Source organism: Bos taurus, chromosome 18 (assembly GCF_002263795.3).
Source record: "Bos taurus isolate L1 Dominette 01449 registration number 42190680 breed Hereford chromosome 18, ARS-UCD2.0, whole genome shotgun sequence".
In the NCBI taxonomy this organism is placed as follows: Eukaryota; Metazoa; Chordata; class Mammalia; order Artiodactyla; family Bovidae; genus Bos; species Bos taurus.
The window spans coordinates 60,043,065-60,062,391 of record NC_037345.1 but is presented as its reverse complement, the minus strand read 5'-3'; the positions used below and the strand labels follow the sequence as shown (position 1 = coordinate 60,062,391).

General features: G+C 41.5%; 2 protein-coding genes across 3 annotated transcripts in view; both read right to left on the bottom strand.

The window, feature by feature from the left end:
- Positions 1–2,531: 2,531 nt before the first annotated feature.
- LOC132342733 (zinc finger protein 160-like) lies at positions 2,532–9,808 on the bottom strand. 2 transcript variants are annotated; one of them, XM_059877226.1, is made up of 3 exons: positions 9,724–9,808; positions 7,180–7,306; positions 2,532–6,816 (listed from the first exon to the last, which is right to left on the bottom strand). In XM_059877226.1, the coding sequence occupies exons 1-3, from the start codon at positions 9,736–9,738 to the stop codon at positions 5,702–5,704; spliced, it is 1,257 nt and encodes a 418-aa protein (XP_059733209.1). In that variant the 5' UTR covers positions 9,739–9,808; the 3' UTR covers positions 2,532–5,701. The 2 variants fall into 2 exon arrangements, with proteins under 2 accessions (XP_059733209.1, XP_059733210.1); XM_059877227.1 differs by lacking the exon at positions 9,724–9,808 and having other exon boundaries at positions 7,184–7,261.
- Positions 9,730–19,327, bottom strand: part of LOC132342734 (zinc finger protein 701-like) — a 29,691-nt gene continuing 20,093 nt past the window's right edge. Inside the window, exon 6 of the mRNA XM_059877232.1 lies at positions 9,730–9,816. Coding sequence (XP_059733215.1) covers positions 9,797–9,816 — 20 coding nt within the window. The 3' untranslated portion in view covers positions 9,730–9,796. The remainder of the gene's footprint in view (positions 9,817–19,327) is intronic.

Below are 19,327 nucleotides of genomic sequence, written 5' to 3'. Positions count from 1 at the left end.
GTCCGTCGATATTCTCAAGAAGCCGAAGGTAGTGTAAGGTGGACAAAGAACTTCAAATTTACAGTACAAAGGAAAAACACGCCCCAGGCAACTCAAACTCTACGCCGAGTTCTCCACTTTAGATTCTTGAATAAACTGCGCAGGCGCGAAGTTAGAGACCGTGTTTCCGGGGGCGGGACCAGGGCGGAGGGCTATCGGGGATGGGCGGGGCGAGTGAGCTCTCCTCCTCGCAGAGTTCGCCGGGATGAGGTGTATAGGATTGGGGAGGAGGTAAGTGAACTCCGGGCGCTTTGAAACTGCTGATATTAAGTTACTATCTAGAACAGTTTTGTGGTAAAAGCTTGGAGATGTGTGGGCCCCTAACGTCGGAAATGATCTTTTCTGCTAACAAGTTGAAAACGGTTTCAGTAAAAAGCTATTTTTTTTACAGCAGTTTTCCCCCGTGCCCCTCCTGCGTGTGTGCTACTGCGTTTCAGTCGTTGTGGGACTCTTTGCGACCCCGTGGACTGTAGCCCTCCAGGCTCCTCTGTCCATGGGATTCTCCACCAAGAATACTAGAGTGAGTTGCCATGCCCTTCTCCAGGGTTCCTCCTGAGGCTCAAGCAATTAAGAGGTTGAAACGTGGGTTTCCAAGCATTTGCTGCGTGGCAGTGGTTGGATCGGGAACATTAACTGCAGTTAGAATCAATTTAAACAGTTTGAGGAAACAAGATCTGGGCTTCCCTAGTACAAACTAGAATGAGAAATACAAAATTCTCCCTAGGCATTTCGTACTGACATCCTGCAGAACAGCTCTTGCGTTTCTATTCCCCAGTTAGCCAGCAGACCAAACTCAACACTCTGCTCAGTTCCAGAGACTCAGGGACAAAACCTGGTGTCTGAGATTGGAGAACTACGGCATGTTATAATGTCCCTCATTAACAACATTTTGTTGTTGTTATAAATTGCGTTGTTCTTTCTTTGGGCTAGAGTGTTTTGTCTTTTTAAACCAACTTGTCCCACCCAGTTTTATATACTTTACGTCTCTGTATAAGTGTAAGTTGTTCAGCATAATGTGCTAATTTATGTATATTGAAATAATTACCACAACTTTAGTATCCATCATCTCATACATAACATTTCTTTTTAGGAGAATTACATTATTCATTAAAATGCCTGCTCTACTCTACTTCTTAAAAATTTTGGTTGCATCCTGCGACTTATGCGATGTTAGTCCCCCAACAAGGGACCTGCATCCCTTGCACTAGAAGGCAGATTTTAAACTTATTTTTTAAAGTGAAGGATAATTGCTTTACAGAATTTTGTTGTTTTCTGCCAAATATCAACATGAATCAGGCACAGTTGTACATGTCCCCGCCCTCTTGAATCTCCCTCCTCTCTCTCCCCTCTGGGTTGATACAGAGCCTGTTTGAGTTCCCTGAGACACACAGCAAATTCCCATTTTCCCTTACATATGGTAATGTAAGTTTCCATGTTACTCTCTCCATCTCACCCTCTGCTCACCTCTCCCTGTGTCCCTACGTTTGTTCTCTATGTCTGTTTCCCCATTGCTGCCTTGCAAATAAATTCATCAATACCATCTTCCTAGATCCCATATATATGCATTCAGTTCAGTTGCTCAGTCGTGTCCAGCTGTTTGTAACCCCATGAACCACAGCACATCAGGCCTCCCTGTTGATCACCAACTCCCAGAGTTTACCCAAACTTATGTCCATTGAGTCGGTGATGCCATCCAACTATCTCATCCTCTGTCGTCCCCTTCTCCTCCTGCTCCCAATCCCTCCCAGCATCAGGGTCTTTTCAAATGAGTCAGTTCTTCGCATCAGGTGGCCAAAGTATTGGAGTTTCAGCTTCAACATCAGTCCTTCCAATGAACACGCAGGACTGATCTCCTTTAGGATGGACTGGTTGGATTTCCCTGCAAGTCCAAGGGACTCAAGAGTCTTCTCCAACACCACAGTTCAAAAGCATCAATTCTTTGGTGCTCAGCTTTCTTCAGAGTCCAACTCTCACATCCATACATGACTACCAGAAAAACCATAGCCTTGACTAGACGGACCTTTGCTGACAAAGTAATGTCTCTGCTTTTTAATATGCTGTCTAGGTTGGTCATAACTGTCCTCCCAAGGAGTAAGCGTCTTTTAATTTCATGGCTGCAATCACCATCTGCAGTGATCTTGGAACCCCCCAAAATAAAGTCAACCACTGTTTCCCCATCTATTTGCCATAAAGTGATGGAACCGGATGCCATGATCTTAGTTTTCTGAATGTTGAACTTTAAGCCAACTTTTTCACTCTCCTCTTTCACTTTCATCAAGAGGCTCTTTAGTTCTTCATTTTCTGCCATTAGGGTGATCATCTGCATATCTGAGGTTATTGGTATTTCTCCCGGCAATCTTGATTCCAGCTTGTGCTTCTTCCAGCCCAGCGTTTCTCATGATGTACTCTGCATATAAGTTAAATAAGCAGGGTGACAATTTACAGCCTTGATGGACTCCTTTCCCAATTTGGAACCAGTCTGTTGTTCCATGTTCAGTTCTAACTGTTGATTCCTGACCTGCATACAGGTTTCTCAAGAGGCAGGTCAGGTGGTCTGGTATTCCCATCTCTCAGAATTTTCCAGTTTATTGTGATCCACACAGTCAAAGGCTTTGTCATAAAGCAGAAATAGATGTTTTTCTGGAACTCTCTTGGTTTTTCGATGATCCAGCGGATGTTGGCAATTTGATCTCTGGTTCCTCTGCCTTTTCTAAAACCAGCTTGAACATCTGGAAATTCACGGTTCACATATTGCTGAAGCCTGGCTTGGAGAATTTTGAGCATTACTTTACTAGCGTGTGAGATGAGTGCAATTGTGTGGTAGTTTGAGCATATATGCGTTAGTATATGCTATTTATCTCTCTCTTTCTGACTTACATCACTCTGTATAATAGGCTCTAGGTTCATCCACCTCATTAGAACTGACTCAAATTGCATTCCTTTTTATGGCTGGAATTCTCTGGTGGCTCAGATGGTAAAGTCTGCCTGCAAAGTGGGAGACCAGAGTTTGATCCCTGGCTCAGAAAGATCTCCTGAAGAAGAAAATGGCAACCCACTCCAGTATTCTTGCCTGGAAAACTCCATGGACAGAGGAGCCTGGTGGGCTCCAGTCCATAGAATTGCAAAGAGTCGGACACGACTGAATGACTTTAGTTTCTTTATGGTTGAGTAATATTCCAATTTGTGTATGTACAACTTCTTTATCCATTCATCCATTGATGGACATCTAGGTTGCTTCCATGTTCTAGCTATTGTAAATAGTGCTGCAATGAATATTGGGGTATATCTTTTTCAATTTTGGTTTCCTCAGGGTATATGCCTAGCAGTGGGATTGCTGGGTCATATGGTGGTGGAAGGCAGATTCTTAACCACTGGTCCATCAGGAAGTCCCTCTTTCTCTTTTTGTTCCCCTCTACTGGTGTTCCTGCCCTATTTCAAACCTCACACGGGTCCTACTTACTCTACTCATTTCCCCTCTTACTGCATTTTCCCCTCAACCTTTGACTGCCCCATCTTGTTTTTGCCTTTCTTTCCCATCTCTGCTCCCTCTCTGCTTTTGGAGGTACACCTCACCTATCCATGTTATGCTCACTTCCACCTCATTCTCTGGCACCCCCAGGTGACTATGCATCAAATTTCCTGCTTTCTTTCTTCCTCTGCTCCTCCAATTGCTAATTTTCTCTCCTGGGGTCCCAGTGCTCTGAATGCCAAGTTTCCAACTCCTTAATCCTCACCACTGTTGCTCTCCCTCCTATCACTGATTCAGGACTCCTCTCCCTACATTGCTCTTCTACCCCTGCAGATCCTGTTTCCATTACTACTTTTATAAAACTGACTTTCAAGGCTCAATTTCTTTTATGTTACTGTCTCTTTGCAAGATCCCCAGCCATCACCGTCTGTATTCTCATTGGTTCCCTTCATTCTTTTCAGCTGTTTTTCTGTGTCCTTCTGTCTCTGCTTCTTCTACACCCTCTTGCCTACATATTTCCAGGGATGTGACTGAATAACATGCCTGCCTTCAAGAACATTTTCCTATTGAGTTGAATTGGACACAGAAAAACAATGACTGTCACATGGCTGGCCTGGGGCACCTCCACAGGGGGATGAAAGGAAGGTCTGACCAAACGGGGAGGCCTAAGAGGAAGGACTGCTCTGAGGAGACGCAAGAAGAGGGGCTGGGAAAGAGGGGGGCCTCAGGGGCAGGCTCTCCAGGATCAGGGAGAGAACGTGGCATGTCCTGCCACCCTCCAAGGGTGGATAGGGCGAGGCTGGGGGATTGTTCCCAAAAGTTCTCCAATGCTGAATAGAAATACGGTGACAGAGTTTTGGAGTAGAAAAAAGTAGCTTTATTACTTTGCCAGGTAAAGGGGGAACACAGTAGGCCAATGTGTCAAAAACTGTGCCCCTGCTTCCTGGGAAGTTGGAAGAGGTCTTAAGGTTTTCAGGGTTTTTTTTTTTTTTTTTCCCCCAGGTGGAAAATGGGGCTGAAAAAAAGAATGAGGGCTGGTGTGGTCTTGCATTCTTCTCCCCTTCCTGGGTGAATTGAGATCATCACAGCTGGCATGAGGCGATTCAAGAACAGGTTCTGGTGGTCTCTGAGGTCATCGTCCCATGACATTCTTTTTGGAATGAAGAATGCTCCGAGAGGGAAGTAATGTTTTCTTGGAAGGATAAATGCCAAGTGTAGCTAGAGGGCATCATTTTCAGATTGCAAATAAGCAAGAAAGAGAGGGAGAACAAACATCTCCCTCTCTTATGGGATGAAGAGAAAAAGGACTGTATGTGGGCTAACATAATGGGGTGCCTCATTTAGTTTCTGCTACAGCAGGAGCAGAGGTAGTACAGTTTGAAGAAGCAAAATGTTTGACCTATGTGGAAGAAAAGCCAAGGGCAGGGACCAGCCCCAGGATGAATTTAAATCCAAAGGAAAACAAGTCTTCTTTTCTCTGTAACATGCCGTGCCTCTGTATGTCAGTACATCACTGGGAAATGGCAGGATGACTCCCAGGCATTTGTCAATGGAGATTGTCTCCTTCTGACAAATTCACCATTACGAATTATCCAAAGACTTAAAAGAGTGGAACTTTGACTAAAGATGGTGCCACACTCACTTATCAGGTTTCTCTCTAGTATGAATTCAGTTGATGCTTTGCAAGGGCTGGCAACTCATAAAAGATTTTGCATAACTCAATACATTTGTAAAGTTTTTCTCCAGTATGAATTCTCTGGTAAACTGTAAGGTTTCCCTTGTGATTAAAGACCTTGCCACACTCACTGCATTTGGAAGGCTTTTCTGCCATATGAATTTGTGGGTAGTAAAACTAGTAAAAAAGGGTTGTCTTCTCAAGAAAGACCCTGTCACACCCATATTACGTTTGTAAGGTTTCTATTATGAATTCTTGGGAGACTCACAAGGTTTGTTTTGACAAAAGACACTTATTACATTTGTAAGGTTTCTCTCTACTATGAATTTCCTGATGAAGTCCAAGGGCTTCAGTGAAAGACTCTGCCACATACATGATATTTATATGGCTCTGCCTCCTGCATGGATTATCTCATGTCTGCTGATACCTGAGGAAGAATGAAAGGCTTTCCCACAGACACTACATTTTTAAGGGTTCTCTCCAGTATGAATGCTCCCATGAATTACAAGGTCTGGATTTCAGCTAAACATCTTAGCATACATATCACATTTCTGTAATTTCTCTCCTGTATGGATTATTTGATGTCGACTGAGGGTTGAGCTCTGACTAAATGTTTTACCACAGTCATTACATCTGTAAGGTTTCTCTCCAGTATGAATTCTATGATGAATTGAAAGCTTTCTTTTTTGACTAAAGACCTTGTCACACTCATTGCATTTGTAAGGTTTCTCTCCGGTATGAATTCTTTGATGAATTACAAGGTCAGAATTTTGGCTAAAGACCTTGCCACATACATCACATTGATGCAATTTCTTTCCTGTATGGACTATCCTATGTCGACTGAGGATTGAGCTCTGATTAAAGGTTTTACCACACTCATTACATTTGTAAGGTTTCTCTCCAGTGTGAATTCTTTGATGAACTGAAAGCTTTCCTTTTGTACTAAAGAACTTGCCACACTCATTACATTTGTAAGGTTTCTCTCCAGTATGAATTCTTTGATGAATGACAAGATCTGAATTTCGGCTAAAGACCTTGCCACATACATCACATATGTGTAATTTCTTTCCTATATGGATTCTCGGATGACTCCTGAAATTTGAGCCCTGATGAAGCTTTTTGCCACACTCATACAATTTGTAAGGCCTTACCCTGTGTGGGATCTGGTTTTGCATCAGTATGGAAGGATCCATAAAGTCACTCCCATATATATTATAAATATTGGTTTGGAGAGTAGGAGAAACTATTTGAAGAGGTGAAAATGAGGAGCTACTGTTGACATACTTATCAGCTTGATCAAATGCAATTTTCTGTTGATGTTTAAACATACGTAGTTCATCCTGAAGGCTTAACACAAGTCTATTTCCAGTACGGTTGTTTACTGCATCCCTTCTACCATGCTGACTTCTACTATCAGTGACATCTTGGTTAAGGGATGTACAGATATTTTTGTAATTTCTTTCATCATCTCTCCACTGAAACCTGAAGTCATTCATGTTCTCCTGAATTTCTGGGACGTTAAAATGTTTGGTTTCCGGGATTTCATTTCTTCCCCAAATCACTGTTCGGCATACTCCTCCTCTATCAGTGTGTGATTTTAGTTGTAATTTCCAGATGTATAGATGAGAAATATCTGTAAGATATAAAGAACCATAGATATCCTATTCATTACACTGCATGAATATAAGTTTCAGGTTGAATATAAGATATTAAATAAAAGTAATACTTCAAACAGTTATGAAACTTCTCAACCATGTTAAATTTTTGAGGAACAATAAATAGGATTCTCCACTACACTTCTGGTGTATTATGAAGTGGCCAGGCCAAATCATCTGAAGAAAGGGCATGTTTAAATTCCTGAGGCTACATTATGAAGCTTTTCATGCCTGAGTCAACATGACTTTGAGCTCAGTTAAGCAAGGTAGGGGATTTCAAAAGGCAAACAAGGGTAAATCCAAAGATACCTTCCCAACTTTTAGAGGCAAGTTACCCTTACCCACAGAGAGCAGGTTCCTGAAGGTGTCCAACATCACATCCACATATAAGGCCTTCTGAGCAGGGTCTAGGCATTCCCACTCTTCTGGAGAGAAGTGGATGGCCACATCATTCAATGTCAACTGTGACTTAAAGTTTAAAAAAAAAAAAATTTCACCAAGGCCATGAGGAGAGTTCCTATTTCCATACAAAATGAATAGAGGTAAAAGATCAATTAAGTTGAAGAATGTATTCTGACAGAGCCATGGAAAGGCACTTAGAGCTACTTGTATGTCTAATTTTAATTTCCTGTGCTTTGTCATTGAGATTATGATAGCTTCCAAATAGAAGTAGATTTCTCATTTTTGTGGGCAATACATGAAATATATACAAATAATAATTCAACACCAGGTTGTCTATGTGGAAGGGCTAGATATGTTGGACACACTGAGAATTATCAAACTTGGATATAAAGGAATATGAGTGGTGTTTTCAGAGATGACAAAGTCCACAGTAGTTTTAAAGAAAGTTCAAAACCTCCAAAGATGATGCTGATGATGACAGCAGCAAAGACAAACAACATTTGAATACTTCCTATATACTATGCGTTACTCTAAATGTTTAACATTTTTAACTTGTTAGCAACATCACAGCTCATTAAAGAATTTTTTACCATCTTACAGAGGAGAAAACTGTCAGAGACACTGAAAAATTGACTCAGGTCAAGAACCTAATGAATCATCTAGTAAGCACCTGAACTACCATGTTTGGGTTCTAGAACTGAAGCTGAAAAATCAAAAGTAATGAGCATTAAAAATTCATTGACAGATGACTCCCTGAGAAAATTTGAAAGAAGTTCAAGATGAACAACATGGATCAGCCTAAGAGGTCATTATACAAGTGTGCACACACGCACACATACACAAAATGTTAGCAATCTTATTATTATTTAAACTGTGAACATGGTAGTATAGGAAAAAAAATCAAGGCCAGAGAACATGTTAAAAATACACTGTCGACTGCAAAACGATGAACATGTTAAAAATACACTGTCGACTGCAAAACGATGAACATGTTAAAAATACACTGTCGACTGCAAAACGATGAACATGTTAAAAATACACTGTCGACTGCAAAACGATGAACATGTTAAAAATACACTGTCGACTGCAAAACGATGAACATACTAAAAATACACTGTCGACTGCAAAACGATGAACATACTAAAAATACACTGTCGACTGCAAAACGATGAACATACTAAGAACATACTAAAAATACACTGTCGACTGCAAAACGATGAACATACTAAAAATACACTGTCAACTGCAAAAGGATGAACATACTAAAAATACACTGTTGACTGCAAAACGATGAACATACTAAAAATACACTATTGACTGCAAAACGATGAACATATTAAAAACACACTATCAACCGCAAAACGATATGATAGTTTTAAAATCATGATCTCTTTTTTTTTTTAATCATGAAAAGTGAAAGTCACTCAGTCATGTCCTACTCTTTGTGACCCCATGGACTGTAGCCTGCCAGGCTCCTCTGTCCATGGAATTCTCCAGGTCAGAATACTGGAGTGGGTAGCTGTTCCCTTCTCCAGGGGATCTTCCGAACCTAGGGATCGAGCCCAGGTATCCCACATTGCAGGTGGATTCTTCACCATCTGAGCCACCAGGGAAGCCCCAAATCATGACATCGTTTATCTAAACCATGGACATGCACATCCATACACCTATGCATACAGGTCAACACTAAAATAACTGAGTAGTCTCCTGACAGTTTTTCAGTCTATTTTTTCAGTATTGGTTTTATTTACATGCATTCTAAGATCCTTCAGACAATGAAAATGTACAAATTGTACTCAATTGAGTTTCCCAAAAAGATTCTACACTAGGATACTAAAAAAACTAGTACAGACATAACACTGATTCAAAAATTTTAAAGTTATTACTGTTATACATTATTTTAAGATAACAGATAAAATCACAATAATAAACTTAAGAGATTCTTGAAGCATTAAAAAAAAGACAGAAATAATATTGAAAAATATATTATTATTAAAAAAGAACATTTTACCAAATGTCATGATTAAAAGGAAACTCCAAATGCATTCCTTTGAAGTTCCAGTGGAGTGAAGTGGGTTGGCCAGAGCTCCTGCCTTTCACCACTGTACAGGGTGCCTGAGCGGAGACCATGAGAGGAAGTGACCAGAAGAAAACAGACAGCTAGAGCGACAGAGTAATCTAAAGACAAGAAAGGCAAAAAGTGAAAAGAAGGAAAAAGATATTCTATCCTATAGAGAGCAGGAGTGACTGCACAGTATCAGAAAAATAAACAAAAACCGACACAAGAGACAAAGGACATCACATAATCATAAAAGGGTCGATTCCAAAAGAAGATGCAACAATTAATAAATATGTACTGAGGGAAGGCACTAGGTAAGGATGAACGTACAGGTGTCAAGAAAGAACACCTCAGAATCAGAAAGAAATCCAAAGAGAGGCATTTCAAGGACAGACTGAAGCATCAACTGAGACTATGACTTCACCTGAGAAACAGCCATCCTTTACTGTCCTCTTCCTCCTCTTCTTATGGGCTTCTTACTCAGACAACTTGCATCTTTAGAGGTCAAGCTTCAAAGCTGAAAACAGGCTGTTTAATGGTTAGAATAAACATACTCCCTCTTCCTCTGCTGCAACCACACACACAGGGAAGATCTCACCATGTGGATTAAGAGTCCTGTGCTCCCCACTGTCACAGGAGGGACTCAGGACAGTAAACTCCCCCACAGAGACCAACCAGTCACTTTCCCCACACTTTTCATCAGATCTCCCCACCCTCCTGAGGCTGCTATGCCACACAGTAGCAGTGGGCACCTGAGCTGACCTGACAACCCCCTTCAGGTCACAGACCAGGCCCTGGTCCATCCCACGCAGAACAGAGCACCTCCTCCTCAGGCTAGATCTCAGTCCTCAGAAACAGGAGGACTCACAGTCCTGATGTTCAGTGACAAGTCCAGACTGGAATCACAGGGGCAATTAAATATTATTGAAATCTCGCCACATACCCACGGTCTTAAGAATTTGTGGTCAAAGTGTATAAAATATGTCTATACAAATGACTCATTGATCTACTATGAAGCCTGGATTGAGTACCACTAACAGAAGATTAAGCCCAACACATCTCCCACTTTTTCTTTTTCTTCTCCAGCTTTATTGAGATATAAAAGATGAATGAAAATGGAACAAGTGATTCTCTGACAAACATATACACTGGGAATAATTATCACAATCAAGTAATCCATACTTCCATCAACCCAAAATTACCATTCTGTGAGACTATGTAGTGAGAGCATGTAATTCTTTCTAGGAAAATTTCAAGTATATAGAAACACACTGTTGATGAGAATTCAAGCTGGTGCAGCCACTGTGGAAAGTTCCTCAGAAAACTGAAAACAGAATTACCATACAATTTAGCAATCCCACTCCAAGGCATATAAACCGCACCAAATTATACCTCAAAAAGATTCATGCACCCCTATGTTTATAGCAGCAATATTTATAATACCCAAGACAAGGAAAAACTAAACGTCCACCAACAGATGTGTAAATAAAGAAGATATGGTACATATATACAATGAAATATTACTCAGCCATATAAAGAATGAAAGAATGCCATCTGCCACAATATAGATGGACCTAGAGATTATTATAAAGTGAAAGAAGTCAGAGAGAGGCAAATATATGATTATCATTCATTTCTAAAATCTTAAAAAAATGAAACAAGTGAACTGACTTACAAAACAGAAATAAGACTCACAGACTTAGAAACAAAATTATGGTTACCAAAGGGGAATGCAGGGGGGAATAAAATAGAAGGTTGGGATTAATACATAAACACTACTATATATAACGCAGATAACTAATATAGACATACTGTATAGCACAGGGAACTAATTCAATACTCTGTGATAATCTATGTGGGAAAAGAATCTGAAAAACAATCAACATGTATATGTACAACTAAATCACTTTGCTGTACACCTAAAACTAACAGAACCTTGTAAATCAACTATACTCAAATAGGAAAAGAAAGAAATCAGTTGTGAGCAAATTTCTTCATTATGGATGGGCTCTGTTGCAAAAATTCTCCAAGTTAATCAAGCCCATGTTTCAGAGAACTTGCAGAAAATAGCCAAGAGGGACCTGAGGGAAACACCTTCATATCACCTCAGAGTTCACAATTTTACTAGCTCACAGGAAGAGGAAGAAAACAATACAAGGCTAACCCGTAAAACTAAATTTTGACTGTTAGTACAGAAGATCATTGACATTTCTGCCAACTACTCATCAACATATTCTAAAATTAGGTGCCTGCCTGCATCCTAAATAGCTTTGGTTGTGTCCAACTCTTTGAGACCCTATACTGTAGCCTCCCAGGCTCTTTTGTGCATGGGATTTCTCCAGGCAAGAATACTGGAGTGGGTTGCCAGTCCCTCCTCCTAAAATTATGTACTACTTACCAAAGAAACTACATACATAAGAAGAGAAGAAGCCATTCATGCCAGGAAAAAAATCTGAAACAAATTTTAAAAGCCATAACTGGACACATATCAATGTTACAACTCAATGATCCATATCAAAACAACCTATCACCCATTTGGATCCAGTTTTCCCCCACCTGCACTACTAGGTGTTTCCATTTTACTCTGTTTACCTGCCTCCCTGTTTCATTGGTCGCGTGTATTTTTTGCTCTCCTCTGCTCTCCTGCTGTTTCTGGCCTCCTCTTTGTTTCTTCCCTCACACCTGTCCTGCCCCTCTGTGCAAGCTGTTCTGCCTCTTGAGGCTTTCTCCCACCCTTTCTGACTGTCATAAAATTTCTGTGTGTTTCTGCCTCTTTATTCCCCCATCTCCGCTCCTTCTCAGCCCTCTGGATACACTCCCTTCCTCCTCAGAGACCCCAGGTGGCGATGCTTCCTTCCAGCTCCTTCTTTCCCTTTGCTCTTCTTGTCACCCTCTGTCCACTTTTTCTCCCAGCACCACATGGCTCTGAAGGCCAAGGTTCCAACTCTTGTAACATTTCCTATTACTCTTTTCATGAAATGACCGTCCTCTGGGATCCCGCCTTCTCACGCTGATCCGGGTTCCCTTCCTTATGCTGCCCTGCAATCTTGCAGATGCGACGTCCCACTTTCAGGTTACTGCTTCTTCGCGTGTCTCTCAGCGACCCTCTACGTTCCCACTCGTTTTCCCTCACTCTTTTCCCTTCAGGTTTTCTACTTCTCCCTCGGTCTCTCCTTTTCCAGATACTCCCTCACCCAAGTACAAAATGCCCGCCTTCCGGAAAGGACCACTTTCTAACGGGGGATGGAGAGATCCTGGGGACCGAAGAGCATGGGTATCACACGACCCGCCCAGCTCACCTTCCCCCAGGCGAAGGCAGAAGACGCGGCCTCTGCGGCAGCAGAGCGGCCGGCGCTGCCTCCAGAGACCGAGAGTTCAAGGCTGGGGGGCGCAAATCCACCCCGCGGACGAGTATTTTACATGGGGTGAGGGTGGGGCGCGGGGGTCAGTAGAGGATTTTATGAAGGAAAGAGTCTTGAAAGGCAGTGTCTACGTGGGACGAAAGCAGAAAAGTCAGGGCAAGGACCGGCCCAGAGCGACTTCAAACCAAAAAGAAAACATACCGGACCCGAAACGGCGAAGTCCAGATTTTCTGGGGCGGAGGGCCGGGTCCTGGCATGTTAGATCCCTAGCGACTCCCACACCTTGAGGACTAGGGGTACCGCACAGCACAAGTTCACGGTACAAAGAAGAAACTTACCTCAGGACCATGACCTTGGCTGCGAGCCCTCCACCTTCCGGGTCATTAGGCTGGGCTCCTCGGGTTAGAGGCCGGGTTTCCGAGGCGGGGCCTACCGGCAAGGGGCGGAGCGAGGAAAAAGCCTAGCCCTGTGCCCTGTAAACTGGAGGGACTGGGAGAAGGGAGGAGTTGGCTGCTTCGAGTTGTATACAGAGCTACTGCGAATCTGCATTAAAAATCTTTTTGCCTACTTCCGTGACCCCCCCCCCCAGGTTCTTGTTTCTATGGAACATGTGAATAATAAAAATTGTTGACAAAAACAAACATTTTTAAAGCACCCACACACATGCGTGCACACGTACACTCCCTGGTCTCATCATTCGGGTCCGGGTCAGGATTGCCCTGGGGCGCCCCCTCCCTGAACTCCGCAGGCGAGCCTTTACAGCTCGACTTTGCTTCCCATAATAGGCCTGTGGCCGGTGCCTCCCGCAGCAGAGGCTTCCAGGGTCCTATTCCCCATAGGTGCTGAAGAGATGGAGTCTGGTTTCCAAAACCGTAGGCACGAACACCTGTTTATCCTTTGGAGGAGCTCCTTTATGTCCATCTTCTAGTCTTTTATTCTCTCTTGATTTCTATAACAGAATTTCCATATGACAATACTGGCTCTAATTAACATGTGTGGTCAATTCTCAGTATGAGTCCAGCTTACCCTTGGTACCCTTTATAGGCAGTGGAAAATTTTGCTTCAGTACTTCATTGAAACTAAGCAATAAATAATACCATGATAAAAATAGTTCCTGAGTAGACTGTATATACTTTGTTACATAATCAGCATGGAGCCCTATACCAAGGTCACAGGACAAAAATCTCTGGAACTAAGTCCCATAGCAAGTGTTGTCATGAATCTCCAGGTCTAATCCAGCCAGTTCTGTGACCCCCATATTAAGTAAAACACCTACCATATTACTCATCCTATAGAATCCTAATCAATCACCTAATGCCACCCCTTCCAGTAAGAATTTTCTGTCTGGAGGCTATAAAAATTGGCCACTAGCCCAACAAAGAGGTCAGCTCTCCCGTGAGCCATCCTGCTATTCTAACAGTCTCCCACTCTATTCTCCTTTCATTCCACCTCATGTCTGGAAATGCTTTTCCAACCTGCTCACATACCAGGACAATCTGGAAGTTCACAAAAGATTAAATTAACTGTGAACCCAAATGTAAAGATAAGCCGATTCTGTCTACCTATGTATCGTCTGCATAATAATGCAACAAGATCTGAACACATCTCTTGCTAGCTTCTTCATATGACATCTAGTAAGTAAAAGTTACATTTGCTACCTAATCTAAAATGGCTGTATGGTGAAAATCTAAAAAATATCTAAGGTCCATTCATTAAACATGTTTGCAAGCAAATGTAAAATGAGGAAGAGGAAAAAGGAGGTCCTTATTAGAGTTGCACATTATTGTCAGGACTTCCTGTCTTCATCTTCCACATGTGTGAGTGTCTCTGCAGGGGGTGCCATGCTCAGTGATTGTTCCTATATGAGTTGGTGCCCTTGACCTTGCTTCAGGAAGAGGATGGGAAAGATGGGGGCGAGGCGGGCTGTGGGTGCATAGGTCCCATCCAACTGAGTTTCTCTTCCCCAGCTCCTGGCTTGTCTCTCACCCAAGAGGTATCTGGGTCCACAGAGCCTAGGCTATGCAAGAGTTGACAAGGTCCAAGAGATTTTCATAGACTTTTAATAATTCTTTCAGTCCAAATTTGATTAGAAGCTGATATTTAACACTTGGTATTTCTAATCTCTTCATGCTGCAGAGTAAAGCATTTCTTGCTAGTAAAAGTATATAGTTAAGGTCAGTCATTAAAATACAACAACTGCTTGAACTTAGGTATCCTTCTTTCAAAATGGTATCTGGCGAGCTAGGTTGCAATCTGTAATGCATCCTGTCATGATGACTTTGGACACACAGTAAAATCCTTTTCTCTGTTGTGGTTCATCATTAAAATATTACACAAGGATAATTACAATAAAGGTATGAAAGGCCCCAGGCTCCACTCCACTCTCTCCCTCCCTGTCTCAGAGGGAGTTCTGAGGAAAGCGAACCCATGAAGAGGGCCAAAGGGCAAGGACCTAGGCCCTCGCCACCAGCTAGGAGAGGGAGTTTGAAAGCCTGCTAATGCAGCCCTGAAGGAGCCTTCCTGTGGCTTCAACCTCAAGAGGCCCTGAGCCACACCCATGCCACTAAGATGCTCCCACATGCACAAAAACTGTGGACTATCATCAAATGCTCACTCTGAAGCCTCTAAGCTTTGTACTGATTGGCTACATAGCAGTAGATAACGAATGTGCTCCTGCATGCTCAGTCACTCAATCCTGACTGACTCTTTGCAACCCCATGGACTGTAGCCATCCAGGTTCCACTGTTCATGGGATTTTCCAGGCAACAATGTTGGAGTGGGTTACCATTTCCTTCTCCAGGGGGTCTTCCTGAATCAACCTGCATTGGAAGACTTTTTTTTTTTTTTAACCACTTAACTACCAGGGAAGCCTGATTCAAGCCTGATTCTGGCCGGCTACAGAAATGGATATAAAATATATATGCCATGAAAAAGATGAAAATATGAAGGCACTTAAAATTCAAAATGAAATTCTCACAGTAAGATGAATATGCACATTCACCTAATCTTAATGACTTCAAAACTGTGCTACTTAGGGAATTTTCCAGTGGTCCAGTGGTTAGGACTCCATAGTTCCACTCTAGGGGACCAAGTTCAATTCCTGGTTGGGGAATTAAGATCCATAAGCCCTGTGGCAGTGAAAAGAAGGAAACATTTATTTCCTACAATGACATGATAAATTAAGTAAGACACCTGGGCATGAGTGGGTGGAGACAGGTACACTGGCAGTGAAAGATGGGCAACTTAGCCATTGGATGGAGTCCAGGGTGCTCTGTGAAGGGTCAATGGAGGTGTTGACTACCCCCAGAACTGGTCATTTAGTTAAGCAAAGACAGGACTGTCTTTGTAGGCAATGGAAATTAACAAGTAAAATGCAAAATTCTGTTCATGCTGATTGTGCATTTTCATTCCAATGGTATCAAGAACATCATTTCCATTTAGAGTACACTAAAATCTGGGAGACAGAGATCAACTGTAGTCCAGGGAGTGTAGGTCAAAAGCAATCTGAGGAATCTCATATGAATTACAAAGCTCCAAAGTGGTTTGAGAATTAACATACTTGGGAGAGGAGAAAATCTTTTTTTTAATTGGAGGCTAATTACAATACTGTAGTGGTTTTTGTCATACATTGACATGAATCAGCCATCGGTGTACATGTGTTCCCCATCCTGAACCTCCTCCTACATCCCTCCCCATCCCATCCCTCAGGGTCATCCCAGTGCACCAGCCCTGAGCACCCTGTTTAATGCATCGAACCTGGACTGGTGATCTATTTCACATATGATAATATATATGTTTCAATGCTATTCTCTCAAATCATCCCACCCTCACCTTAAATCATGTCAACAAGCAGAGTCCCCCGCAGGGTCCTTTGATACCATTAAACAGCTTAAACGCTGAGGTTCTTGGGCATATTTGTTATCATCATTATATTTTTTTATTACTCCATTATTCATATGTGTACATTTTAGTCTTTGAATTTCACTTGATGTCACATGACATCCTGACAATGTGAGACTTTACTCCAACCCCGTAACTCTGGAAAACAGCCAACATAAAAGAACTCCTTTTCTTTTCTCTGGAAGGAGACCCCTTACTTGCTAAGAACTACGCTTCCTCTTTAATTTCAGTAAGACTCAGGACAGCCCATTTGTTTACTTCAGAAACAGCAAGAAAGAAATCTTCCAACTCCCCCTCCATTACCTTATGAATAATTACTGTTTCTCTTTTAGGTCTGTGGATGAAAAGCTTGTTGACAGGATTTCATCAAAATTTACTTAAGCCTTTCTCCTCTCCCAAGTATGCGAATTCTGGGACCACTTTGGAGCTTGTAATTCATATGGGACTTTGCCTAACTTGTTACACCTAACCAATTTATATCCCTGGGTACAAAAGCTAAGTTTTCAGTTTGACTTTTGAGGTTTTACAACTTTGGTTGCCACCATTCTATCTGAAGAATATTTCTTTGTTTTGACTACCCAGCAGGCAGCATGGCCCGTGGGATCTTAGTTCCCCTTCCCAGACCAGGGACTGAACCTGCACTGCCTGCACTGGACATGCGGAGTCTTAACCACTAGATTGCCAGGGAAGTCCTGCTAGTCACAGTACTGCGCAATAATTTCAGAAACTGGTATTGCTCTACATTTCTTCCTGCCTAAAGGGAAATGTTTTTATCTATCGTAATCGTGACCTATTTTTTTCAGTAAACACAACTTCATCTTGAATAATCTTTCTTGCAGAATTATGTGGTAATCAGTGAACCTGCATCTAATGAATTTAAATATTCATTCTTTGGTAATATTGACCTATGAGATAAAGGTACAAGCATACTTTGGAAATACTGCAAATGCAGTTCCAGAGAATGACAATAAAGTGAATCACACAATAAAGTAGGTCACTCAAATTTTTTATATTCACACTACATATAAAAGTTCTTCTTTGGACTATAAAGTATGCAATAGAAATGTCTAAAACAATTTTTCAAATTTATCAACCAACTCATTTCCTGCACTGGGTCCAAATCACTGATGGTGTAACAAGAAATAAAATACCCTGCCTTCAAAAGGTTATATTCTATTAGGGAATGTCAGCAATCATTAAGTAAGATATGACCCTAGTAATGAATTAATACAATGACAGAAAGAGAGGCTGACCTAATTTAAACAATGTGTTGAGAAAGTGCTCATATGATAAGAGGATGTCTGAACAAAATCATTGTAAAGAGCATGTGATGCAAAACCACATGGAGACCATGAGAAAAAGGATGAAAATGATGTTGGAAATTCATAAAAGCAACAAAACAAACTACGACCTGGAGTACCCAAAAGAGCACAGAACTTTGGATCCATTTACAATTCTTGAATGGAAACAGAAGAGAATAAATCTATTTATTTAAGGCACTCAGTTTGTAGTAATTGGTACAGCAGAAATGAAAAATTTAGTATGGGGTACGTAGAAAAGCGAAACAGTTTTCCAGAAACATTCTCATCTCATCAAGTGTCTATGGTCCTTGCACTACAGTTGATGTGATGTTGCAGTTCTACAAAGTACGCTAATAAAGCTGAAGATGTGGACACCTGTAAAAGCCTTGACACTTCACCACACTGTTCAATGTTCAAGATCATGGAACACCTGTAGGGACGTTTTAGGCTTAAAGGCACACTGAAGAAATTGCCACTCATTACGTTTGAGAGGTTTCTCTCCGGTATGAATTATCTGGCATACTATATATAAGGTACGAATTTTGACTAAACCTAGAGACGGTCATTAAACTTGTAAGGTTTCTTCCCATTACAGATTATCTGGTGGTGAGTGCAAAAAAACTTTACAACACTCATATTTGTACAGTTTCTTCCCGCTATGAATTCTCCAACAAATTGTAAGCTGTGAATTTTCAGATTTGAATTTTTTTTGAAGTTTGAATTTTGAAGACCTTCCCACATATAACACAATTATATGGTGTTTCTTTTTTCCTTTTTTTTTTTTTACATGGTGTTTCTCAAGCTGGATTTTCTAATGTGTGGTAGGGTTGAGATCTGAGTAAAGGCTTTTCCACACAACAAATCTGCAATGTTTCTATTCATTATGTGGACTTCCCTGGTGGCTCATTAGGTAAAGTAAGATCCCCTGGAGACGGAAATGTCTACCCATTCCAGTATTCTTGCCTGGAGATCCCATGGACAAAGAAGCCTGACAGGCTACATGACTGTAGCGACTATTACTTTCACTTCCACTTATTCATTGTGCAATCTGTGATGAATTCGAAGACATTGTTTGTAACCAAAGCCTTTGCCACACTGATTACATTTGTAAGGTTTCTCTCCAGTATGAATGAACTGATGACTGATGAGGGTTGGTCTACTGCTGAACATCTTACCACACTCATTACATTTGTAAGGTTTCTCTCCAGTATGAATTCTCTGATGAACTACGAGGTTTGAATTTCTATTAAAGACTTTGCCACACTCACTACATTTGTAAGGTTTCTCTCCAGTATGAATCCTCTGATGAGCTGCAAGGCTTCCTTTCAGACTAAACAGCTGGCCACAATGATGACATTTGTAAGGTCTGTCACCATTATGAATCGTTTGATGACGCACCAGATTGGATTTCTGATTAAAGAACTTGCCACACTCATTACATTTGTATGGTTTGTTTCCAGTATGG